General features: G+C 36.1%; 2 protein-coding genes and 3 long non-coding RNA genes across 30 annotated transcripts; 1 reads left to right on the plus strand and 4 right to left on the minus strand.

Annotated features, from left to right (window-relative positions):
• Nucleotides 1-1964: 1964 nt before the first annotated feature.
• On the minus strand, nt 1965-20178 carry LOC108035852 (2-oxoisovalerate dehydrogenase subunit beta, mitochondrial). Of its 6 annotated transcripts, none has more exons than XM_050889783.1 (5): nt 20122-20178; nt 2764-3010; nt 2482-2700; nt 2330-2422; nt 1965-2265 (listed from the first exon to the last, which is right to left on the minus strand). In XM_050889783.1, exons 1-5 carry the CDS (start codon nt 20166-20168, stop codon nt 2038-2040), a joined length of 834 nt encoding a protein of 277 aa, XP_050745740.1. In that variant the 5' UTR covers nt 20169-20178; the 3' UTR covers nt 1965-2037. The 6 variants fall into 6 exon arrangements, with proteins under 6 accessions (XP_050745740.1, XP_050745741.1, XP_050745739.1 ...); XM_050889784.1 differs by lacking the exon at nt 20122-20178 and adding an exon at nt 12588-12687; XM_050889782.1 differs by lacking the exon at nt 20122-20178 and adding an exon at nt 12207-12268.
• On the minus strand, nt 2112-25689 carry LOC108031427 (2-oxoisovalerate dehydrogenase subunit beta, mitochondrial). Of its 19 annotated transcripts, none has more exons than XM_050889775.1 (6): nt 25402-25679; nt 25273-25350; nt 10681-10927; nt 10399-10617; nt 10247-10339; nt 2112-2249 (listed from the first exon to the last, which is right to left on the minus strand). In XM_050889775.1, the coding sequence occupies exons 1-6, from the start codon at nt 25623-25625 to the stop codon at nt 2238-2240; spliced, it is 873 nt and encodes a 290-aa protein (XP_050745732.1). In that variant the 5' UTR covers nt 25626-25679; the 3' UTR covers nt 2112-2237. The 19 variants fall into 19 exon arrangements, with proteins under 19 accessions (XP_050745732.1, XP_050745730.1, XP_050745728.1 ...); XM_050889773.1 differs by lacking the exons at nt 10399-10617; nt 10681-10927 and adding exons at nt 18313-18531; nt 18596-18842 and having other exon boundaries at nt 25402-25678; XM_050889771.1 differs by lacking the exons at nt 10247-10339; nt 10399-10617; nt 10681-10927 and adding exons at nt 18161-18253; nt 18313-18531; nt 18596-18842 and having other exon boundaries at nt 25402-25677.
• On the minus strand, nt 5688-7176 carry LOC127011722 (uncharacterized). Its single transcript, XR_007764992.1, has 2 exons — nt 6442-7176; nt 5688-6194 (listed from the first exon to the last, which is right to left on the minus strand). It is a non-coding gene; the product is annotated as an uncharacterized LOC127011722 (long non-coding RNA).
• Nucleotides 19236-21534, plus strand: LOC122818695 (uncharacterized). Of its 3 annotated transcripts, none has more exons than XR_007764990.1 (3): nt 19250-19843; nt 19935-19989; nt 21229-21534. It is a non-coding gene; the product is annotated as an uncharacterized LOC122818695 (long non-coding RNA). The 3 variants fall into 3 exon arrangements; XR_007764988.1 differs by having other exon boundaries at nt 19251-19843; nt 19935-20293; nt 20423-21534; XR_007764989.1 differs by lacking the exon at nt 19935-19989 and having other exon boundaries at nt 19236-19843.
• On the minus strand, nt 21517-25266 carry LOC127011721 (uncharacterized). Its single transcript, XR_007764991.1, has 2 exons — nt 22271-25266; nt 21517-22023 (listed from the first exon to the last, which is right to left on the minus strand). It is a non-coding gene; the product is annotated as an uncharacterized LOC127011721 (long non-coding RNA).
• Nucleotides 25690-26593: the final 904 nt, after the last annotated feature.

Raw genomic sequence — 26593 nt, forward strand, 5'->3', positions numbered from 1 at the left:
CTTATAACTGCGAGGGTATACAAGTTAACTTTCTTTCTGGTGCTATTTGATTTCACTTTTTCTATTTGATGTAAGGAAATTTATTTAGTAAAAATTGATTACCTGCTCTGTGTTCCATTTTACCCGCTTTTGTCAGCAAACTCTCTCGGTAATGGTTGTGGAAAATTCAAGAAAACGACTTTGAAGCCCTGTAATTTTCTACCTAACGCGAGTTAAACGATAAATGGAAGCAAAATTGACAGAGTTTATGTTTTGCCCTATTAAAATTGAGAATCGATAACACTCGCTAGCCGTTAAACGCAAATAGTGTTTAACTAAATAAAAATATAAGACATTTAAATAGCTTTAGTATTATTTAGAAAACAAAATTGCTTTTGTTAATTTTTTTCAGCGCGGTACCACGACTACTCAAATTAAAATAAAGATTTTTAATGAAATGTATTTGTCTCATCAGTACCTATCGATTGACCTAAAAAAATTGTTGTCACGCCCACAAACCACTGTGGCCGCAAAAATTTTCGTGCTAGAAATTTTTTTTTGCTAAAATGTATTTGTCTCACAAATACTTATCGATTGACCTAAAAAAAATTTGCCACGCCCATTTTAAACGCTAAAATTTGTTTGCAGCTCACATAACATATACTGAAATAGCCGGTAGGTGGCTCTTACCATGTGTCGCTTTGCTGCTTATATAGCTGAGTTACGGGTAACTGATAGTCGAGACACTCGACTATAGCGTTCTTCCTTGTTTCTATGGCAGCTGTAAGATATAGACATCCGATTTAAATCAAATTTAATTCGAAACTAAGAAATAATTTAAAAACACCAAAGATATAATTAAAAAGTTTTTTTTTTCGATTATTCTTACTGAAGATATAAGATCAGTTTTCCGATCTGGCTGGTTCCGACTTATTCACTACGTCCAAAAGAAAGAAGAGAGAGAATAGCTTTAAAAATGAGAGACGGGTTTGCGTAGAAGCAGACGGAAACGTCTCCTTCACTTACTTCAGACCGAAATCTTTATACTCTCTGCAAAAGTATAAATATGTAAATAAATAAAGTAAAAACAAATACAGAAAAGGCAAGGAAGAACGCTGTAATCGAGTGCCTCGACTATCCCCCCGTTACTCAGCATAAGACAGTGAAAAAAAAGGGGCGGACTCAAACGATAAGTATCGATGATAAGTTTCAGTTAAAATTTTGTTTCTAGCATAAAAGCTGCAGGCGCTACAGTCTTTCGAATTGTGAGCGCTAAAATGTGCGTGGCACCGTGCTAAAGCAAACATGCGCTGCACATAAAGCAGGAGATCTGACTTCTGACTGAAATCATACTACCCTCGGCAGGGGATTACAAGTATGAAAGGGCCAAATAAGCTAAATATTCATATATTTTAAAATGTAGTTATATTTTTATGATAAATAATAGAAGAGTTTTAACTATGATTTTAGGCCTTGCAGACATCATTGTTTGCAGGTTTTGCCAAAAATGGATTTCTCGCTGCGTCTATTTTTTTTTATATTCTCAAAAATTTTATATAAATGGAAGCCCAGGTATCTGCATTTTAAGTCAGAATATTCTACTTTTTAAGATATCAGCGTTCATACAAACATGGATAGATCGACTCGGCTGGTGGTCCTAAGAATGTATTCTATATGGAGTCAGAAAGGAAGTTTGAGCAACAGAGACTTAATATATTTTAATAAGAATACAAAAAAAAAAAACATAAAAAACTGTTCTGCGGTTTTTGATACACGAGGTAAAACTACGGTGTTGGTGTTGTCTATTGGTGTGGAAATTGTTGACCTCTGAAACCATTTAAAAACTTTTAATGTTCAAATACAAGAACTTTTAAGAAAACAAATTCTTTTACAGTTTCTTTGATAACCCACTTTGATGGAATTAAAGTGTGTTCAAAGTATTATTGTTGAATAAATAAATAAGCAAATAAAGAATACATATCTAGTATTTTGTAAATAAATGCATTTATTCATCTTCATATTCCTTCATTACATAAAGACAAATGGGCCACATGGGTGTTAAAAGTTAACAATTTCTTGTATAGCTGACAAGCATCGGTGTTTATCAGGCAAATAAAAAGGCTCAAAGACATGTGGAAACGGTGTATCCCACCCAGTAACCCGCTTCACGGGTGCTTCTAGGTGAAAAAAACATTTTTCTTGGATGTATGATGCTAGTTCTGAGCCGAATCCCTGAGTAAATGGAGCTTCATGAGCAATTATAACTTTTCCTGTTTTTTGAGCAGACTAAAGCATTGATACAAAAAATATATATAATATTTTTTAATGGATATGAAACTTGGCTACTTACGGTACAAATTAAGGTTGTGTCCCATGGTAAAATAGATACCAAATCGATTACTTCGCAATCGACATTCAAGTGTATTTTGGCCAATTCAGCAACCTGAAAAAATAATTTATTTCAGAAAAGAAAACAAAAAATGTTTGGACATTAGCACATACTTCTAATAAAACATGGACTTGTGTACCCCAGCCAATTAGTGTGACATCTTTTCCAACCCGAAGTATGTCAGCTTTGCCGAGTTCCGATGTATAGTATTCCGTTGGTACTTCCTCAACAGCTGCTCGATACAAAGTTTTAGGCTCAAAAACTATGCAAGGGTTTGGATCACGAACACATGCAAGTAGAAGACCTTTTGCCTTTATGGGTCCACGAGGAATCTTTTTTAATACAAAAAAAAAAACAAATTCAATTTTAAGCATTTCCTTATATTTTAAAATTACCACAACACGAAGGCCCGGGGTGTGAGCAAAGTATGATTCTGGACTTTGAGAATGGTAGAGTGCTCCGTGACCGACAGCACCACAAGGAACTCTAAATGTTAACGATCCACAGTCAAAGAGCCCTCCACTTCGGTATCGAAATTTGGCAGCTTCATTTACTATCTGGTCAAAGCTCGGAAATATATAGTCCGCAAATTGAATTTCGGCAATTGCGGTAGCTCCAGTATTTGCCACACCAATCGCAAAGCTTAAAAATAAATTTTAAACAAAAGAAACTTCTATAGTCGAGTGCCTTTGCAATCATACTTAGCTAAAGGGAGTATGAAGGAGATGGTTTTCATGAACTAGCTAAAAACTTTTAGTAAAAGGTCTTTATAAGGTCTTTAAAGGTCATTATAAATTTAAATCATGTAGACGGCTATTGAATATTAAATGTTGTTGTTGTTGTATAAAGTTGATGATATTGTGGCAATATGGTTGAAAATGTTTCATTCTAAGTTTACTCGAAAAACCAGATTTCCGTTAACGTTTTAAAATGAAAACTTGGAATATATACTTTTGTTCTACAAATAAGAAAAAAGCTATTAATAATTAATACGCGGTTATAAGAGTATTTTTAACTATGATCTTATGTACTCCTCAAAAAATAAAGCACGATTTAGGGAGTAATTTGATCATTGGCTGTGGCTTGCAAAAGCCGTGTAGAAACCAAAAATTAAAAAATTGAGGAAAAACACAAAAGTCACACAAAATACGCCTTCAGCAGGTCAGTGTAGATTAATAAGGACGCCAAGATGTTACCCATTATTGTGGAACTTAACCACCCAGAAGCAATACCACAGCAGGTTTAGTCCAAGTAATATTGGCAATCCTGGAGATAATCCAATCGAGAAGCCCATTATAAGCAGCATGGGGCATCGCTCTCTACATGGACATACTGCTGAGCTAGTCTACGCAAGGAAAATGCATTCTGGACAAAATAAACACTGGTAATACAATCTCCGCCATGCTCTCCATTGCAGGCGAAGCATCCGCGACACAAAAGAAAGCCCTAAACTATACGTTAACTTAAAATGAGGGCCAAACAACATGTGCAGAATATTGCGGTGCCTTCTAGACGTGCTTAAGTATGATGCATGCAGGTTTATTTTGCGAAAATAACAAAAAAAAAGTATTTTTCGGTAAAGACGAATGTATGTTTTCTGTACACATATAAAACTGTCAAGAAATATTAGCATCTCCTATTTGGTAATATAAAATTAAAGTAAATTTAATTGTATAAATTACCGAAACAAAAAAAAATCCTGGTAAAAATTTTGAATTTTAACTTTTTGTTTAGGGAAAAAAAACTAAATCCAATATTAGATATACAGTGATGTAAAGTTTGTTGTAATGTAAGTATTATAATAAGTTTGCTGTATGTAGCCTCCGATACTATATTTTGTTCCGCCACCGTGGTACAAGCAGGCATAGGCCAACCATATGGTTTTCTTGATAAGCAAACGAAAAAGGCAAATGGATTATACAAAGAAGCTCGCGTTTTTTCTTCTCTTGCATTTCTCATCACTTGCATATTTAATTTGAAAACGAATAGTTAGACACCGCGTGTTGTGAAGTGAATTAAACAAACATATGTGTACAATGTACATACACATACACATACATAAAACCAAATTAATTACATTGAATAACAAATATGTACATATGTACGCAATCGAACGTGCAAAAATATGTTTTTACTCATGTATATTTATGTCAATTCTTATTTTACATCTATTCATTCATACATACATATGTGCAAACTACAATTTACAATGCACATATATAACAGGTATTTTTTTTAGAGGTATAGAACTTTAAGTTGCAATAAAACAACGATGGATTATTCGAAAGATAATCTTGTGGCATTACATTTTATATATGATTTCTGGCATAAGACCGCCATGGCTGGCTCGGATGTAGTCCAATCTTTATGGACCAGAGAAGGACACGCCGTGACTCATCGATCTCGAGTTTGCAACAACAACAAGAAACAAGAAAAATTGTAAAGAGAACTGCGCGGCTGGCGTTGACTTTTGCACTAAAGAAAAAGCTTTTGGATTTCTTTTGCAGTCGTGTTTCTTAGACGGAGGAGAGATATTTCTTTACAAAAACAAATATACATTTTTGACCAATTAATAAACAAATATAATTCTGCTCAAAAACTTTTTGTCAGTGAATTTTCTCTGCTCGCACATTCTGTGTGCCGCGTGGCTGCGACGCTGGGGGTTGTTGTGGATTTTTTCTGGCCGACCTGCTACCCAAACCGTTAGATCTCGTGCCTGTCTCTGCTTAAAAATGTCCCTGTAAATAATGCGTTCTGTTGGTATGCATGCAACGGATACCTTCTTTTTTCCCGCAACCGTAAATGATCAGGTTTGTTTTGATAAACGCTCTTGATACCTAAAAATATTTTACCTGGAAAACTGCGCAAAGGAATTCAATGGTTTTTAAATTCGACCAATCGTATGTTTTTGACAATAACGTTAAAAGGAAATGTTTTTTTTATTAAAATGTCTAAGGTGTACCATGTCGCTTTAGTTATATTAAAGTAATCTAAAATTATTTACTGATTGATATCTGAAATTTTATTTCAGATAGACTGGATAGCGGCCAGGTGATTCGCATATATTCGATGATGATAAAGTTACTCCCAGAATTTCTTTCCTTGAGAACTAGTTCTTCAGATGTTAAAGCTGAGTCAACGACAATCGAAGCTCTACCGCCACGTCGCACAGTGGGTCCAATAGCTCTGCTAGCAGAATTAAATTAATAACTTTAGTAAATTAATAGATATTTTAATGAAACTTTGTACTAACAGTTTTTAATTCATTTTACGTATATTCTCCCATACAAATGTAAAACCATATTCAACAATATAAATGTTCTCTTTTTTTTTTTAATTTTTAAGTGTTTTATTTTTTAATTTACATTTTAACTAATGAGTTTATTTTCCATATATTATTCGCTACTATTATTCGGAATCTGAAGATTCAGAATCATTATTTAAATGTGGGAAATTTATTAGAAGACCAGCAACCACTTTATCAAATTTAATAGATTTAACCGAATTTGTTGACATTTTAGACAATGATGTTATTAGTGGAGTAATGCGTGCATAACATCTTCCATTGTATTAGATCTATTATTCTTTCGAGAATGATTCTCCCTTATATTCCGGAAATCCTTATTCCTGGCTTTCAGGGCTTCTTCAGACATCATGCCAATAGGAAGACCCACATGCTTTATGATGTCTGCACCATGAATTAGCCAATTTTTTATTAATTTCTTTGATATCGTTGTCAGATATGTTTATATTCTTCAAAATTGTGCCAAATATATATTCATTTAGCACCAACAATCTTCTTGATGCGACATTTTCGCCAAGCCACCTGCAAAACAGAACACGCTTCGGGACTGACATTTCACCTTAAAAATGCAATAATCTTAAGAGTTGGACGTAGTTGGTTATCATTTTGGACATTAGCTTGAATATGATTGAATAACGTTAGTTATAGTCCAATGAAGTTAGTAAACTGCTCAAAGCCAAATCTTGCAAAAGCAACTTACAAATTACACATTTTTTAGATGTACATGGAAAGACAGGTCACGAACATACAATTTATATTTAGTACATACCTTATTTTAAGGGAAACAAAAGATTTTTCTATCAAAATACTCAAAAATATCACTTGTTTTGATAATTTAAAACGAATCACAAATAACCTCAAATATTTGTGTAGACACGTGCCGCAAATAGGTTAAGTTTCAAAGCTCGCAGCCGATCAGGGATGCACTGAAAAGCTCATTAAAAAGCTTTTTTGAGCTTTGCAGAATATAATTAATCAAATAAAATCGAAACTCAACGTATTTTTCAAAAGTTAAAAATCGACTTTTATTCCGCTAGATATCTCATTGGATCCATTGTGCGTCGGGTAGGTACTTCAAAAATGGTGGAATTAAGAATTTCTGGGTTTATCAGTTTACAAATTAGTCAACTTACAACAAATTCTTATATAACTCAACCCAAACTCATTTAACTGTGCACGTTTTCTAAGCCACACCCGCTGATCAGGGTTTCTAATACTTATAAATGGAAATGTTGTATTGTCGTTTGACCCCTCATAAGTAGCGCCAACAACATCGGCCGCCAGCGCCAACAACAACGCCAGTTAGCGCCAACAACATCGGCCGCCAGCGCCAACAACAACGCCAGTTTGCGCAAACAACATCGCCAACCAGCGCCAACAACAACAGCAGCCAGCAGCTACAACATCGCCAGCCGCAACGCCCAAAGGCGTCGCCAACAACAGCAGCCAGAAGCTACGACAGCCAGCAGCTAACAACAAAACAAAACCCTCCCGAATAACTTTGTAAAAACTTTGTACAGTGCACTGAATATATAAGCTTAGCCAATAATTATAAGATTTGTAGTTATATTGGTACACAATAATTATTTTAGCTCAGCCTAAGCGATAGGTTCTGTTTATCTTTTCCCCTCCCTTCTCACATCAGCAGCAGCCACACACACCGGGAGAGCAACGAAATATTCACCACGAAAAGTGCTCGCGTGAGCAGCGCCGCACAGGAGCAAGCGAGAGAGGACATGCGATCGAGTAGGAAAACAACCCCCGAAAATTGGCACGCGCCAAGGGAAGAGCCAGAGAAAAGGAGTAGCCGAGTAGGGCAGCCGAAAACTTGAACAAAACGCTGCGGCGAAGCTTGACTCTGTCACTTTGGAAAACGCGGCGCACCGGACGAGATGTGCGAGCAGGTCACTTTGGAAAACAAGGCGCACCGGACCAGAAGTGCGAGCTGGTTACTCTTGCAAACGCGGTGCACCGGACCAGAAGTGCGAGCAGGGGACTCTTGCAAAGGCGGCGGACGGGATCAGAAGTGCGAGCAGATCAAATTCATGTGGACAACAGGAGTCTTTTGCCTTCGGAGTGCGAAACGTGGTGCAGTCGAGTGACTGGTGCCAAGTGACCCAGGAAAGAGTTTACCAAGACGACCTCGAGGAGAGTGTGCCGGCCCAGGACCAGCGGCGGAGCACCCGGAGTCACGAGTGTGTGTGTGCATGAGAGCGAGACGGGTGAGTGAGTGGAGTGAACCGCATTTTGGCCAGCGAGAGTCCCGCGCAATGAGAAATTTCTCGAAGGCCGCGATGCGGCTTCGCCCAAAGTAGGCTAGAATTTATAAACCATGACCTAACCTAACCCGTTAGCCTGCGAGCACTGAGAAAAACTGAGTATTACAAATTAATTTTTTGATAAAATTTGCACCCATTATTATCCATCCTATTTTGATCAAGAATTTTTTAAATTACAAGAAAAAAACTCTACCCGTCTCTGTTTTTTATACCCTTGCAGAGGGTATAATGATTTCAGTCAGAAGTTTGCAACGCAGTGAAAGAGACGTTTCCGACCCCATAAAGTACATATATTCTTGATCAGCATCACTAGACGATCTAGCCATGTCCGTCTGTCTGTCTGTCCGTCTGTACTTCTGTCCGTCCGTTTCTTTTAGCTTTAAAGCTATCGGGCTGAAGGTATTATATAAGTCGGAACCAGCCGGATCGGACAACTATATCTTATAGCTCCCATTAGAAATATCGGAGTAAAAATTAAAAAATTATATCTTTGGTGTTCTTTAAACTTCTAAGCTTGGAAATAACACTTTTTAATTATTTATGAATTTCGAATTAAAATTTATCAAAATCGGACGACTATATCATATAGCTTTCATAGGAACGATCGGAAAATTGGTGGAAAAATAATATGAAACAAATTATAGCTTTGGGGCTTTTTGACATATTATCTTATACTATTGGGAATATAAATATTTATATATTTTTAAAAATTTCGAATTCAATTTAATAAAATTATTGATTATTTTTTATAACGGCAAGGGCGACTTATATACTACCTGCAATGGAAAGAAGACTTTTGGAAAAGTTTCAGCCCGATAGCTTTAAAACTGAAAGACTAGTTTGCGTAGAAATAGACGGACAGACGGACATGGCTAGATCGACTCGCCTTGTTGATCAAGAATATATATACTTTATGGGATCGGAAACGTCTCCTTCACTGCGTTGCAAACTGCTGACTGAAATTATTATACCCTCTGCAAGGCTATAAAAATTACTAAAAAAAAAACAATTCATTGCAACAATCCTTAAAAATTAAACATGGTGTTACTAACTATTACACTATATTACTATATCTATAAATGCAAGGCTATACAAACTTTGGCTTGCCCAAGTTAACCATCGGCTTTTAATGCATATTACGCACAAAAAAGTGCCCTATAATTTTTGACTCCAAGAAGTGCCGCCGAAGTGGCACATTTCTTCCAGAATTGTGAGCGCTAAAATGTGCGTGGCACCGTGCTAAAGCAAACATGCGCTGCACATAAAGCAGGAGATCTGACTTCTGACTGAAATCATACTACCCTCGGCAGGGGATTACAAGTATGAAAGGGCCAAATAAGCTAAATATTCATATATTTTAAAATGTAGTTATATTTTTATGATAAATAATAGAAGAGTTTTAACTATGATTTTAGGCCTTGCAGACATCATTGTTTGCAGGTTTTGCCAAAAATGGATTTCTCGCTGCGTCTATTTTTTTTTATATTCTCAAAAATTTTATATAAATGGAAGCCCAGGTATCTGCATTTTAAGTCAGAATATTCTACTTTTTAAGATATCAGCGTTCATACAAACATGGATAGATCGACTCGGCTGGTGGTCCTAAGAATGTATTCTATATGGAGTCAGAAAGGAAGTTTGAGCAACAGAGACTTAATATATTTTAATAAGAATACAAAAAAAAAAAACATAAAAAACTGTTCTGCGGTTTTTGATACACGAGGTAAAACTACGGTGTTGGTGTTGTCTATTGGTGTGGAAATTGTTGACCTCTGAAACCATTTAAAAACTTTTAATGTTCAAATACAAGAACTTTTAAGAAAACAAATTCTTTTACAGTTTCTTTGATAACCCACTTTGATGGAATTAAAGTGTGTTCAAAGTATTATTGTTGAATAAATAAATAAGCAAATAAAGAATACATATCTAGTATTTTGTAAATAAATGCATTTATTCATCTTCATATTCCTTCATTACATAAAGACAAATGGGCCACATGGGTGTTAAAAGTTAACAATTTCTTGTATAGCTGACAAGCATCGGTGTTTATCAGGCAAATAAAAAGGCTCAAAGACATGTGGAAACGGTGTATCCCACCCAGTAACCCGCTTCACGGGTGCTTCTAGGTGAAAAAAACATTTTTCTTGGATGTATGATGCTAGTTCTGAGCCGAATCCCTGAGTAAATGGAGCTTCATGAGCAATTATAACTTTTCCTGTTTTTTGAGCAGACTAAAGCATTGATACAAAAAATATATATAATATTTTTTAATGGATATGAAACTTGGCTACTTACGGTACAAATTAAGGTTGTGTCCCATGGTAAAATAGATACCAAATCGATTACTTCGCAATCGACATTCAAGTGTATTTTGGCCAATTCAGCAACCTGAAAAAATAATTTATTTCAGAAAAGAAAACAAAAAATGTTTGGACATTAGCATATACTTCTAATAAAACATGGACTTGTGTACCCCAGCCAATTAGTGTGACATCTTTTCCAACCCGAAGTATGTCAGCTTTGCCGAGTTCCGATGTATAGTATTCCGTTGGTACTTCCTCAACAGCTGCTCGATACAAAGTTTTAGGCTCAAAAACTATGCAAGGGTTTGGATCACGAACACATGCAAGTAGAAGACCTTTTGCCTTTATGGGTCCACGAGGAATCTTTTTTAATACAAAAAAAAAAACAAATTCAATTTTAAGCATTTCCTTATATTTTAAAATTACCACAACACGAAGGCCCGGGGTGTGAGCAAAGTATGATTCTGGACTTTGAGAATGGTAGAGTGCTCCGTGACCGACAGCACCACAAGGAACTCTAAATGTTAACGATCCACAGTCAAAGAGCCCTCCACTTCGGTATCGAAATTTGGCAGCTTCATTTACTATCTGGTCAAAGCTCGGAAATATATAGTCCGCAAATTGAATTTCGGCAATTGCGGTAGCTCCAGTATTTGCCACACCAATCGCAAAGCTTAAAAATAAATTTTAAACAAAAGAAACTTCTATAGTCGAGTGCCTTTGCAATCATACTTAGCTAAAGGGAGTATGAAGGAGATGGTTTTCATGAACTAGCTAAAAACTTTTAGTAAAAGGTCTTTATAAGGTCTTTAAAGGTCATTATAAATTTAAATCATGTAGACGGCTATTGAATATTAAATGTTGTTGTTGTTGTATAAAGTTGATGATATTGTGGCAATATGGTTGAAAATGTTTCATTCTAAGTTTACTCGAAAAACCAGATTTCCGTTAACGTTTTAAAATGAAAACTTGGAATATATACTTTTGTTCTACAAATAAGAAAAAAGCTATTAATAATTAATACGCGGTTATAAGAGTATTTTTAACTATGATCTTATGTACTCCTCAAAAAATAAAGCACGATTTAGGGAGTAATTTGATCATTGGCTGTGGCTTGCAAAAGCCGTGTAGAAACCAAAAATTAAAAAATTGAGGAAAAACACAAAAGTCACACAAAATACGCCTTCAGCAGGTCAGTGTAGATTAATAAGGACGCCAAGATGTTACCCATTATTGTGGAACTTAACCACCCAGAAGCAATACCACAGCAGGTTTAGTCCAAGTAATATTGGCAATCCTGGAGATAATCCAATCGAGAAGCCCATTATAAGCAGCATGGGGCATCGCTCTCTACATGGACATACTGCTGAGCTAGTCTACGCAAGGAAAATGCATTCTGGACAAAATAAACACTGGTAATACAATCTCCGCCATGCTCTCCATTGCAGGCGAAGCATCCGCGACACAAAAGAAAGCCCTAAACTATACGTTAACTTAAAATGAGGGCCAAACAACATGTGCAGAATATTGCGGTGCCTTCTAGACGTGCTTAAGTATGATGCATGCAGGTTTATTTTGCGAAAATAACAAAAAAAAAGTATTTTTCGGTAAAGACGAATGTATGTTTTCTGTACACATATAAAACTGTCAAGAAATATTAGCATCTCCTATTTGGTAATATAAAATTAAAGTAAATTTAATTGTATAAATTACCGAAACAAAAAAAAATCCTGGTAAAAATTTTGAATTTTAACTTTTTGTTTAGGGAAAAAAAACTAAATCCAATATTAGATATACAGTGATGTAAAGTTTGTTGTAATGTAAGTATTATAATAAGTTTGCTGTATGTAGCCTCCGATACTATATTTTGTTCCGCCACCGTGGTACAAGCAGGCATAGGCCAACCATATGGTTTTCTTGATAAGCAAACGAAAAAGGCAAATGGATTATACAAAGAAGCTCGCGTTTTTTCTTCTCTTGCATTTCTCATCACTTGCATATTTAATTTGAAAACGAATAGTTAGACACCGCGTGTTGTGAAGTGAATTAAACAAACATATGTGTACAATGTACATACACATACACATACATAAAACCAAATTAATTACATTGAATAACAAATATGTATGTACGCAATCGAACGTGCAAAAATATGTTTTTACTCATGTATATTTATGTCAATTCTTATTTTACATCTATTCATTCATACATACATATGTGCAAACTACAATTTACAATGCACATATATAACAGGTATTTTTTTTAGAGGTATAGAACTTTAAGTTGCAATAAAACAACGATGGATTATTCGAAAGATAATCTTGTGGCATTACATTTTATATATGATTTCTGGCATAAGACCGCCATGGCTGGCTCGGATGTAGTCCAATCTTTATGGACCAGAGAAGGACACGCCGTGACTCATCGATCTCGAGTTTGCAACAACAACAAGAAACAAGAAAAATTGTAAAGAGAACTGCGCGGCTGGCGTTGACTTTTGCACTAAAGAAAAAGCTTTTGGATTTCTTTTGCAGTCGTGTTTCTTAGACGGAGGAGAGATATTTCTTTACAAAAACAAATATACATTTTTGACCAATTAATAAACAAATATAATTCTGCTCAAAAACTTTTTGTCAGTGAATTTTCTCTGCTCGCACATTCTGTGTGCCGCGTGGCTGCGACGCTGGGGGTTGTTGTGGATTTTTTCTGGCCGACCTGCTACCCAAACCGTTAGATCTCGTGCCTGTCTCTGCTTAAAAATGTCCCTGTAAATAATGCGTTCTGTTGGTATGCATGCAACGGATACCTTCTTTTTTCCCGCAACCGTAAATGATCAGGTTTGTTTTGATAAACGCTCTTGATACCTAAAAATATTTTACCTGGAAAACTGCGCAAAGGAATTCAATGGTTTTTAAATTCGACCAATCGTATGTTTTTGACAATAACGTTAAAAGGAAATGTTTTTTTTATTAAAATGTCTAAGGTGTACCATGTCGCTTTAGTTATATTAAAGTAATCTAAAATTATTTACTGATTGATATCTGAAATTTTATTTCAGATAGACTGGATAGCGGCCAGGTGATTCGCATATATTCGATGATGATAAAGTTACTCCCAGAATTTCTTTCCTTGAGAACTAGTTCTTCAGATGTTAAAGCTGAGTCAACGACAATCGAAGCTCTACCGCCACGTCGCACAGTGGGTCCAATAGCTCTGCTAGCAGAATTAAATTAATAACTTTAGTAAATTAATAGATATTTTAATGAAACTTTGTACTAACAGTTTTTAATTCATTTTACGTATATTCTCCCATACAAATGTAAAACCATATTCAACAATATAAATGTTCTCTTTTTTTTTTTAATTTTTAAGTGTTTTATTTTTTAATTTACATTTTAACTAATGAGTTTATTTTCCATATATTATTCGCTACTATTATTCGGAATCTGAAGATTCAGAATCATTATTTAAATGTGGGAAATTTATTAGAAGACCAGCAACCACTTTATCAAATTTAATAGATTTAACCGAATTTGTTGACATTTTAGACAATGATGTTATTAGTGGAGTAATGCGTGCATAACATCTTCCATTGTATTAGATCTATTATTCTTTCGAGAATGATTCTCCCTTATATTCCGGAAATCCTTATTCCTGGCTTTCAGGGCTTCTTCAGACATCATGCCAATAGGAAGACCCACATGCTTTATGATGTCTGCACCATGAATTAGCCAATTTTTTATTAATTTCTTTGATATCGTTGTCAGATATGTTTATATTCTTCAAAATTGTGCCAAATACATATTCATTTAGCACCAACAATCTTCTTGATGCGACATTTTCGCCAAGCCACCTGCAAAACAGAACACGCTTCGGGACTGACATTTCACCTTAAAAATGCAATAATCTTAAGAGTTGGACGTAGTTGGTTATCATTTTGGACATTAGCTTGAATATGATTGAATAACGTTAGTTATAGTCCAATGAAGTTAGTAAACTGCTCAAAGCCAAATCTTGCAAAAGCAACTTACAAATTACACATTTTTTAGATGTACATGGAAAGACAGGTCACGAACATACAATTTATATTTAGTACATACCTTATTTTAAGGGAAACAAAAGATTTTTCTATCAAAATACTCAAAAATATCACTTGTTTTGATAATTTAAAACGAATCACAAATAACCTCAAATATTTGTGTAGACACGTGCCGCAAATAGGTTAAGTTTCAAAGCTCGCAGCCGATCAGGGATGCACTGAAAAGCTCATTAAAAAGCTTTTTTGAGCTTTGCAGAATATAATTAATCAAATAAAATCGACTCTCAACGTATTTTTCAAAAGTTAAAAATCGACTTTTATTCCGCTAGATATCTCATTGGATCCATTGTGCGTCGGGTAGGTACTTCAAAAATGGTGGAATTAAGAATTTCTGGGTTTATCAGTTTACAAATTAGTCAACTTACAACAAATTCTTATATAACTCAACCCAAACTCATTTAACTGTGCACGTTTTCTAAGCCACACCCGCTGATCAGGGTTTCTAATACTTATAAATGGAAATGTTGTATTGTCGTTTGACCCCTCATAAGTAGCGCCAACAACATCGGCCGCCAGCGCCAACAACAACGCCAGTTAGCGCCAACAACATCGGCCGCCAGCGCCAACAACAACGCCAGTTTGCGCAAACAACATCGCCAACCAGCGCCAACAACAACAGCAGCCAGCAGCTACAACATCGCCAGCCGCAACGCCCAAAGGCGTCGCCAACAACAGCAGCCAGAAGCTACGACAGCCAGCAGCTAACAACAAAACAAAACCCTCCCGAATAACTTTGTAAAAACTTTGTACAGTGCACTGAATATATAAGCTTAGCCAATAATTATAAGATTTGTAGTTATATTGGTACACAATAATTATTTTAGCTCAGCCTAAGCGATAGGTTCTGTTTATCTTTTCCCCTCCCTTCTCACATCAGCAGCAGCCACACACACCGGGAGAGCAACGAAATATTCACCACGAAAAGTGCTCGCGTGAGCAGCGCCGCACAGGAGCAAGCGAGAGAGGACATGCGATCGAGTAGGAAAACAACCCCCGATAATTGGCACGCGCCAAGGGAAGAGCCAGAGAAAAGGAGTAGCCGAGTAGGGCAGCCGAAAACTTGAACAAAACGCTGCGGCGAAGCTTGACTCTGTCACTTTGGAAAACGCGGCGCACCGGACGAGATGTGCGAGCAGGTCACTTTGGAAAACAAGGCGCACCGGACCAGAAGTGCGAGCTGGTTACTCTTGCTAACGCGGTGCACCGGACCAGAAGTGCGAGCAGGGGACTCTTGCAAAGGCGGCGGACGGGATCAGAAGTGCGAGCAGATCAAATTCATGTGGACAACAGGAGTCTTTTGCCTTCGGAGTGCGAAACGTGGTGCAGTCGAGTGACTGGTGCCAAGTGACCCAGGAAAGAGTTTACCAAGACGACCTCGAGGAGAGTGTGCCGGCCCAGGACCAGCGGCGGAGCACCCGGAGTCACGAGTGTGTGTGTGCGTGAGAGCGAGACGGGTGAGTGAGTGGAGTGAACCGCATTTTGGCCAGCGAGAGTCCCGCGCAATGAGAAATTTCTCGAAGGCCGCGATGCGGCTTCGCCCAAAGTAGGCTAGAATTTATAAACCATGACCTAACCTAACCCGTTAGCCTGCGAGCACTGAGAAAAACTGAGTATTACAAATTAATTTTTTGATAAAATTTGCACCCATTATTATCCATTCTATTTTGATCAAGAATTTTTTAAATTACAAGAAAAAAACTCTACCCGTCTCTGTTTTTTATACCCTTGCAGAGGGTATAATGATTTCAGTCAGAAGTTTGCAACGCAGTGAAAGAGACGTTTCCGACCCCATAAAGTACATATATTCTTGATCAGCATCACTAGACGATCTAGCCATGTCCGTCTGTCTGTCTGTCCGTCTGTACTTCTGTCCGTCCGTTTCTTTTAGCTTTAAAGCTATCGGGCTGAAGGTATTATATAAGTCGGAACCAGCCGGATCGGACAACTATATCTTAAAGCTCCCATTAGAAATATCGGAGTAAAAATTAAAAAATTATATCTTTGGTGTTCTTTAAACTTCTAAGCTTGGAAATAACACTTTTTAATTATTTATGAATTTCGAATTAAAATTTATCAAAATCGGACGACTATATCATATAGCTTTCATAGGAACGATCGGAAAATTGGTGGAAAAATAATATGAAACAAATTATAGCTTTGGGGCTTTTTGACATATTATCTTATACTATTGGGAATATAAATATTTATATATTTTTAAAAATTTCGAATTCAATTTAATAAAATTATTGATTATTTTTTATAACGGCAAGGGCGACTTATATACTACCTGCAATGGAAAGAAGACTTTTGGAAAAGTTTCAGCCCGATAGCTTTAAAACTGAAAGACTAGTTTGCGTAGAAATAGACGGACAGACGGACATGGCTAGATCGACTCGCCTTGTTGATCAAGAATATATATACTTTATGGGATCGGAAACGTCTCCTTCACTGCGTTGCAAACTGCTGACTGAAATTATTATACCCTCTGCAAGGCTATAAAAATTACTAAAAAAAAAACAATTCATTGCAACAATCCTTAAAAATTAAACATGGTGTTACTAACTATTACACTATATTACTATATCTATAAATGCAAGGCTATACAAACTTTGGCTTGCCCAAGTTAACCATCGGCTTTTAATGCATATTACGCACAAAAAAGTGCCCTATAATTTTTGACTCCAAGAAGTGCCGCCGAAGTGGCACATTTCTTCCCGAATTGTGAGCGCTAAAATGTGCGTGGCACCGTGCTAAAGCAAACATGCGCTGCACATAAAGCAGGAGATCTGACTTCTGACTGAAATCATACTACCCTCGGCAGGGGATTACAAGTATGAAAGGGCCAAATAAGCTAAATATTCATATATTTTAAAATGTAGTTATATTTTTATGATAAATAATAGAAGAGTTTTAACTATGATTTTAGGCCTTGCAGACATCATTGTTTGCAGGTTTTGCCAAAAATGGATTTCTCGCTGCGTCTATTTTTTTTTATATTCTCAAAAATTTTATATAAATGGAAGCCCAGGTATCTGCATTTTAAGTCAGAATATTCTACTTTTTAAGATATCAGCGTTCATACAAACATGGATAGATCAACTCGGCTGGTGGTCCTAAGAATGTATTCTATATGGAGTCAGAAAGGAAGTTTGAGCAACAGAGACTTAATATATTTTAATAAGAATACAAAAAAAAAAAAACATAAAAAACTGTTCTGCGGTTTTTGATACACGAGGTAAAACTACGGTGTTGGTGTTGTCTATTGGTGTGGAAATTGTTGACCTCTGAAACCATTTAAAAACTTTTAATGTTCAAATACAAGAACTTTTAAGAAAACAAATTCTTTTACAGTTTCTTTGATAACCCACTTTGATGGAATTAAAGTGTGTTCAAAGTATTATTGTTGAATAAATAAATAAGCAAATAAAGAATACATATCTAGTATTTTGTAAATAAATGCATTTATTCATCTTCATATTCCTTCATTACATAAAGACAAATGGGCCACATGGGTGTTAAAAGTTAACAATTTCTTGTATAGCTGACAAGCATCGGTGTTTATCAGGCAAATAAAAAGGCTCAAAGACATGTGGAAACGGTGTATCCCACCCAGTAACCCGCTTCACGGGTGCTTCTAGGTGAAAAAAACATTTTTCTTGGATGTATGATGCTAGTTCTGAGCCGAATCCCTGAGTAAATGGAGCTTCATGAGCAATTATAACTTTTCCTGTTTTTTGAGCAGACTAAAGCATTGATACAAAAAATATATATAATATTTTGTAATGGATATGAAACTTGGCTACTTACGGTACAAATTAAGGTTGTGTCCCATGGTAAAATAGATACCAAATCGATTACTTCGCAATCGACATTCAAGTGTATTTTGGCCAATTCAGCAACCTGAAAAAATAATTTATTTCAGAAAAGAAAACAAAAAATGTTTGGACATTAGCACATACTTCTAATAAAACATGGACTTGTGTACCCCAGCCAATTAGTGTGACATCTTTTCCAACCCGAAGTATGTCAGCTTTGCCGAGTTCCGATGTATAGTATTCCGTTGGTACTTCCTCAACAGCTGCTCGATACAAAGTTTTAGGCTCAAAAACTATGCAAGGGTTTGGATCACGAACACATGCAAGTAGAAGACCTTTTGCCTTTATGGGTCCACGAGGAATCTTTTTTAATACAAAAAAAAAAAACAAATTCAATTTTAAGCATTTCCTTATATTTTAAAATTACCACAACACGAAGGCCCGGGGTGTGAGCAAAGTATGATTCTGGACTTTGAGAATGGTAGAGTGCTCCGTGACCGACAGCACCACAAGGAACTCTAAATGTTAACGATCCACAGTCAAAGAGCCCTCCACTTCGGTATCGAAATTTGGCAGCTTCATTTACTATCTGGTCAAAGCTCGGAAATATATAGTCCGCAAATTGAATTTCGGCAATTGCGGTAGCTCCAGTATTTGCCACACCAATCGCAAAGCTTAAAAATAAATTTTAAACAAAAGAAACTTCTATAGTCGAGTGCCTTTGCAATCATACTTAGCTAAAGGGAGTATGAAGGAGATGGTTTTCATGAACTAGCTAAAAACTTTTAGTAAAAGGTCTTTATAAGGTCTTTAAAGGTCATTATAAATTTAAATCATGTAGACGGCTATTGAATATTAAATGTTGTTGTTGTTGTATAAAGTTGATGATATTGTGGCAATATGGTTGAAAATGTTTCATTCTAAGTTTACTCGAAAAACCAGATTTCCGTTAACGTTTTAAAATGAAAACTTGGAATATATACTTTTGTTCTACAAATAAGAAAAAAGCTATTAATAATTAATACGCGGTTATAAGAGTATTTTTAACTATGATCTTATGTACTCCTCAAAAAATAAAGCACGATTTAGGGAGTAATTTGATCATTGGCTGTGGCTTGCAAAAGCCGTGTAGAAACCAAAAATTAAAAAATTGAGGAAAAACACAAAAGTCACACAAAATACGCCTTCAGCAGGTCAGTGTAGATTAATAAGGACGCCAAGATGTTACCCATTATTGTGGAACTTAACCACCCAGAAGCAATACCACAGCAGGTTTAGTCCAAGTAATATTGGCAATCCTGGAGATAATCCAATCGAGAAGCCCATTATAAGCAGCATGGGGCATCGCTCTCTACATGGACATACTGCTGAGCTAGTCTACGCAAGGAAAATGCATTCTGGACAAAATAAACACTGGTAATACAATCTCCGCCATGCTCTCCATTGCAGGCGAAGCATCCGCGACACAAAAGAAAGCCCTAAACTATACGTTAACTTAAAATGAGGGCCAAACAACATGTGCAGAATATTGCGGTGCCTTCTAGACGTGCTTAAGTATGATGCATGCAGGTTTATTTTGCGAAAATAACAAAAAAAAAGTATTTTTCGGTAAAGACGAATGTATGTTTTCTGTACACATATAAAACTGTCAAGAAATATTAGCATCTCCTATTTGGTAATATAAAATTAAAGTAAATTTAATTGTATAAATTACCGAAACAAAAAAAAATCCTGGTAAAAATTTTGAATTTTAACTTTTTGTTTAGGGAAAAAAAACTAAATCCAATATTAGATATACAGTGATGTAAAGTTTGTTGTAATGTAAGTATTATAATAAGTTTGCTGTATGTAGCCTCCGATACTATATTTTGTTCCGCCACCGTGGTACAAGCAGGCATAGGCCAAACATATGGTTTTCTTGATAAGCAAACGAAAAAGGCAAATGGATTATACAAAGAAGCTCGCGTTTTTTCTTCTCTTGCATTTCTCATCACTTGCATATTTAATTTGAAAACGAATAGTTAGACACCGCGTGTTGTGAAGTGAATTAAACAAACATATGTGTACAATGTACATACACATACACATACATAAAACCAAATTAATTACATTGAATAACAAATATGTATGTACGCAATCGAACGTGCAAAAATATGTTTTTACTCATGTATATTTATGTCAATTCTTATTTTACATCTATTCATTCATACATACATATGTGCAAACTACAATTTACAATGCACATATATAACAGGTATTTTTTTTTAGAGGTATAGAACTTTAAGTTGCAATAAAACAACGATGGATTATTCGAAAGATAATCTTGTGGCATAACATTTTATATATGATTTCTGGCATAAGACCGCCATGGCTGGCTCGGATGTAGTCCAATCTTTATGGACCAGAGAAGGACACGCCGTGACTCATCGATCTCGAGTTTGCAACAACAACAAGAAACAAGAAAAATTGTAAAGAGAACTGCGCGGCTGGCGTTGACTTTTGCACTAAAGGAAAAGCTTTTGGATTTCTTTTGCAGTCGTGTTTCTTAGACGGAGGAGAGATATTTCTTTACAAAAACAAATATACATTTTTGACCAATTAATAAACAAATATAATTCTGCTCAAAAACTTTTTGTCAGTGAATTTTCTCTGCTCGCACATTCTGTGTGCCGCGTGGCTGCGACGCTGGGGGTTGTTGTGGATTTTTTCTGGCCGACCTGCTACCCAAACCGTTAGATCTCGTGCCTGTCTCTGCTTAAAAATGTCCCTGTAAATAATGCGTTCTGTTGGTATGCATGCAACGGATACCTTCTTTTTTCCCGCAACCGTAAATGATCAGGTTTGTTTTGATAAACGCTCTTGATACCTAAAAATATTTTACCTGGAAAACTGCGCAAAGGAATTCAATGGTTTTTAAATTCGACCAATCGTATGTTTTTGACAATAACGTTAAAAGGAAATGTTTTTTTTATTAAAATGTCTAAGGTGTACCATGTCGCTTTAGTTATATTAAAGTAATCTAAAATTATTTACTGATTGATATCTGAAATTTTATTTCAGATAGACTGGATAGCGGCCAGGTGATTCGCATATATTCGATGATGATAAAGTTACTCCCAGAATTTCTTTCCTTGAGAACTAGTTCTTCAGATGTTAAAGCTGAGTCAACGACAATCGAAGCTCTACCGCCACGTCGCACAGTGGGTCCAATAGCTCTGCTAGCAGAATTAAATTAATAACTTTAGTAAATTAATAGATATTTTAATGAAACTTTGTACTAACAGTTTTTAATTCATTTTACGTATATTCTCCCATACAAATGTAAAACCATATTCAACAATATAAATGTTCTCTTTTTTTTTTTAATTTTTAAGTGTTTTATTTTTTAATTTACATTTTAACTAATGAGTTTATTTTCCATATATTATTCGCTACTATTATTCGGAATCTGAAGATTCAGAATCATTATTTAAATGTGGGAAATTTATTAGAAGACCAGCAACCACTTTATCAAATTTAATAGATTTAACCGAATTTGTTGACATTTTAGACAATGATGTTATTAGTGGAGTAATGCGTGCATAACATCTTCCATTGTATTAGATCTATTATTCTTTCGAGAATGATTCTCCCTTATATTCCGGAAATCCTTATTCCTGGCTTTCAGGGCTTCTTCAGACATCATGCCAATAGGAAGACCCACATGCTTTATGATGTCTGCACCATGAATTAGCCAATTTTTTATTAATTTCTTTGATATCGTTGTCAGATATGTTTATATTCTTCAAAATTGTGCCAAATACATATTCATTTAGCACCAACAATCTTCTTGATGCGACATTTTCGCCAAGCCACCTGCAAAACAGAACACGCTTCGGGACTGACATTTCACCTTAAAAATGCAATAATCTTAAGAGTTGGACGTAGTTGGTTATCATTTTGGACATTAGCTTGAATATGATTGAATAACGTTAGTTATAGTCCAATGAAGTTAGTAAACTGCTCAAAGCCAAATCTTGCAAAAGCAACTTACAAATTACACATTTTTTAGATGTACATGGAAAGACAGGTCACGAACATACAATTTATATTTAGTACATACCTTATTTTAAGGGAAACAAAAGATTTTTCTATCAAAATACTCAAAAATATCACTTGTTTTGATAATTTAAAACGAATCACAAATAACCTCAAATATTTGTGTAGACACGTGCCGCAAATAGGTTAAGTTTCAAAGCTCGCAGCCGATCAGGGATGCACTGAAAAGCTCATTAAAAAGCTTTTTTGAGCTTTGCAGAATATAATTAATCAAATAAAATCGAAACTCAACGTATTTTTCAAAAGTTAAAAATCGACTTTTATTCCGCTAGATATCTCATTGGATCCATTGTGCGTCGGGTAGGTACTTCAAAAATGGTGGAATTAAGAATTTCTGGGTTTATCAGTTTACAAATTAGTCAACTTACAACAAATTCTTATATAACTCAACCCAAACTCATTTAACTGTGCACGTTTTCTAAGCCACACCCGCTGATCAGGGTTTCTAATACTTATAAATGGAAATGTTGTATTGTCGTTTGACCCCTCATAAGTAGCGCCAACAACAACGCCAGTTAGCGCCAACAACATCGGCCGCCAGCGCCAACAACAACGCCAGTTTGCGCAAACAACATCGCCAACCAGCGCCAACAACAACAGCAGCCAGCAGCTACAACATCGCCAGCCGCAACGCCCAAAGGCGTCGCCAACAACAGCAGCCAGAAGCTACGACAGCCAGCAGCTAACAACAAAACAAAACCCTCCCGAATAACTTTGTAAAAACTTTGTACAGTGCACTGAATATATAAGCTTAGCCAATAATTATAAGATTTGTAGTTATATTGGTACACAATAATTATTTTAGCTCAGCCTAAGCGATAGGTTCTGTTTATCTTTTCCCCTCCCTTCTCACATCAGCAGCAGCCACACACACCGGGAGAGCAACGAAATATTCACCACGAAAAGTGCTCGCGTGAGCAGCGCCGCACAGGAGCAAGCGAGAGAGGACATGCGATCGAGTAGGAAAACAACCCCCGAAAATTGGCACGCGCCAAGGGAAGAGCCAGAGAAAAGGAGTAGCCGAGTAGGGCAGCCGAAAACTTGAACAAAACGCTGCGGCGAAGCTTGACTCTGTCACTTTGGAAAACGCGGCGCACCGGACGAGATGTGCGAGCAGGTCACTTTGGAAAACAAGGCGCACCGGACCAGAAGTGCGAGCTGGTTACTCTTGCAAACGCGGTGCACCGGACCAGAAGTGCGAGCAGGGGACTCTTGCAAAGGCGGCGGACGGGATCAGAAGTGCGAGCAGATCAAATTCATGTGGACAACAGGAGTCTTTTGCCTTCGGAGTGCGAAACGTGGTGCAGTCGAGTGACTGGTGCCAAGTGACCCAGGAAAGAGTTTACCAAGACGACCTCGAGGAGAGTGTGCCGGCCCAGGACCAGCGGCGGAGCACCCGGAGTCACGAGTGTGTGTGTGCATGAGAGCGAGACGGGTGAGTGAGTGGAGTGAACCGCATTTTGGCCAGCGAGAGTCCCGCGCAATGAGAAATTTCTCGAAGGCCGCGATGCGGCTTCGCCCAAAGTAGGCTAGAATTTATAAACCATGACCTAACCTAACCCGTTAGCCTGCGAGCACTGAGAAAAACTGAGTATTACAAATTAATTTTTTGATAAAATTTGCACCCATTATTATCCATCCTATTTTGATCAAGAATTTTTTAAATTACAAGAAAAAAACTCTACCCGTCTCTGTTTTTTATACCCTTGCAGAGGGTATAATGATTTCAGTCAGAAGTTTGCAACGCAGTGAAAGAGACGTTTCCGACCCCATAAAGTACATATATTCTTGATCAGCATCACTAGACGATCTAGCCATGTCCGTCTGTCTGTCTGTCCGTCTGTACTTCTGTCCGTCCGTTTCTTTTAGCTTTAAAGCTATCGGGCTGAAGGTATTATATAAGTCGGAACCAGCCGGATCGGACAACTATATCTTATAGCTCCCATTAGAAATATCGGAGTAAAAATTAAAAAATTATATCTTTGGTGTTCTTTAAACTTCTAAGCTTGGAAATAACACTTTTTAATTATTTATGAATTTCGAATTAAAATTTATCAAAATCGGACGACTATATCATATAGCTTTCATAGGAACGATCGGAAAATTGGTGGAAAAATAATATGAAACAAATTATAGCTTTGGGGCTTTTTGACATATTATCTTATACTATTGGGAATATAAATATTTATATATTTTTAAAAATTTCGAATTCAATTTAATAAAATTATTGATTATTTTTTATAACGGCAAGGGCGACTTATATACTACCTGCAATGGAAAGAAGACTTTTGGAAAAGTTTCAGCCCGATAGCTTTAAAACTGAAAGACTAGTTTGCGTAGAAATAGACGGACATGGCTAGATCGACTCGCCTTGTTGATCAAGAATATATATACTTTATGGGATCGGAAACGTCTCCTTCACTGCGTTGCAAACTGCTGACTGAAATTATTATACCCTCTGCAAGGCTATAAAAATTACTAAAAAAAAAACAATTCATTGCAACAATCCTTAAAAATTAAACATGGTGTTACTAACTATTACACTATATTACTATATCTATAAATGCAAGGCTATACAAACTTTGGCTTGCCCAAGTTAACCATCGGCTTTTAATGCATATTACGCACAAAAAAGTGCCCTATAATTTTTGACTCCAAGAAGTGCCGCCGAAGTGGCACATTTCTTCCCGACGGGAGTGACTTTCGCGATCCGAACGCGATATCGCGGACGATAGTTTTCATCTTCTAGAAGTGACTTAGAAGTGTCTTCCGCGATAAAAAAAAATGCTTGTAGGGTATCAATATATGTGTGTGCGACGAACGTATTGCTCGTATTGAGCGGTCAGTAAGGGAAGACTGTTCCGGTCAACCAAAAACCCAAGACCAAGAGCACTCAGTCTTAATTTTTGGGGTTTTTAACTGAGCAGCCTGACTAGGAAAAATCGTTTGACTGTATTTTACGAGCTCTGAAAAAAAATAAAGAGAATGTTCATATGTATAGCATACCCTGCGATTCCCTGCTCACATAGAGGAGAATTGAAGACGCGGTGACTTCCATACTTATCTCGTAGGTTAATTGAACACCTATTAAGAAACATTAGTTACTAAAAAGTTTTTATTGGTCGATTTACTAACCGAAAAACTCCACCAAATCCCACATCCTCACCGAACAATAATGTTGATTTGTCATCGGATAGCGCCAAATCCATAGCATTATTTATAGCGTTGAACATATTCATTTTTTTACCAGTTCCCAATGAAGAAGGATAATAGGTAAAATGCGATCGTATCAATACCTGTGACCTTCTAATAGATCGCATAGAAGTAAAAAACCTGCCCGCTACTTGAGAAACTATCATTTTTCTTTTATTAACAACATGTATATATTTGACAAGATTGCGTCACGATTGGTTACTAGCGTGACCGCACCAACAGCGATACAAAAATCCATATCGGAAATAAAATATCTACTTTATTTATTTAAATACTATTTCTCAGTCTAATCGTAAGGAGCTTAATTCCACAATAAATTCAAAGGAAAAATTTAGGAAGAAATATTCCTTCCGAAGCGAGCGGAAATCAATTTGTTTTTAAGTTTAAAATAAATAATAATGTGTAACGTTCAATGATCTTTAAAAGCATATAAAAAAAAATATTTTAATGCAAAAAGTAAGAAAATTCTTGTAAAATTGTTTGATATCTGCAATATATATCGAAATTGCATACTATGTTAAAATAACGACGAGTATATTGAAAAATTGGTAGAGTTTTAGTTTTAGTTTCAAGAAAATTAATTTAAAACGTTTTTAAAAATTAAGAAGAAAACACTAAATTGCGACTCAGGGATGACGCAATTCTATCGAATGCACTTGCCATTTGTATACACCCCTTGAATTTGGCGTGTTGCATAGAAATGTGCTGTGACGGTTTAAAAAATGTAAGTTTATATCTGTTTTTAATGTGTTTTTTAACAAAACTATTTTTTACTGTATGTATGTGAATTTGTTTTGTTTACAAACATTTCGGTTTGGCGTTGGATTAATTTAACACAAAATAACAATAGTACATAAGTATAACCAGTGGTGTATTTAAGGTATTAAAACTAGTTCATTATCATCATGCGGCTTATTGTCTATACATTTATTATATTTACAGAAGCCACCAGGTTAGACGGCTCTAGTTTCAGAGACTAAAGTCAAAAGTCAATGAGCAGAGCCTACAAGGAAGCCACCAGGACTAATAAATAACAAAAAAAGACTTACCTAAATTTTAACATCCAAAAGTTTGTTACTAGTTTGTTATTTTTGATGTAGGCTAAAAAACTAAC

The sequence above is a fragment of the Drosophila biarmipes genome, unplaced genomic scaffold (genome assembly GCF_025231255.1).
Source record: "Drosophila biarmipes strain raj3 unplaced genomic scaffold, RU_DBia_V1.1 ptg000007l, whole genome shotgun sequence".
In the NCBI taxonomy this organism is placed as follows: Eukaryota; Metazoa; Arthropoda; class Insecta; order Diptera; family Drosophilidae; genus Drosophila; species Drosophila biarmipes.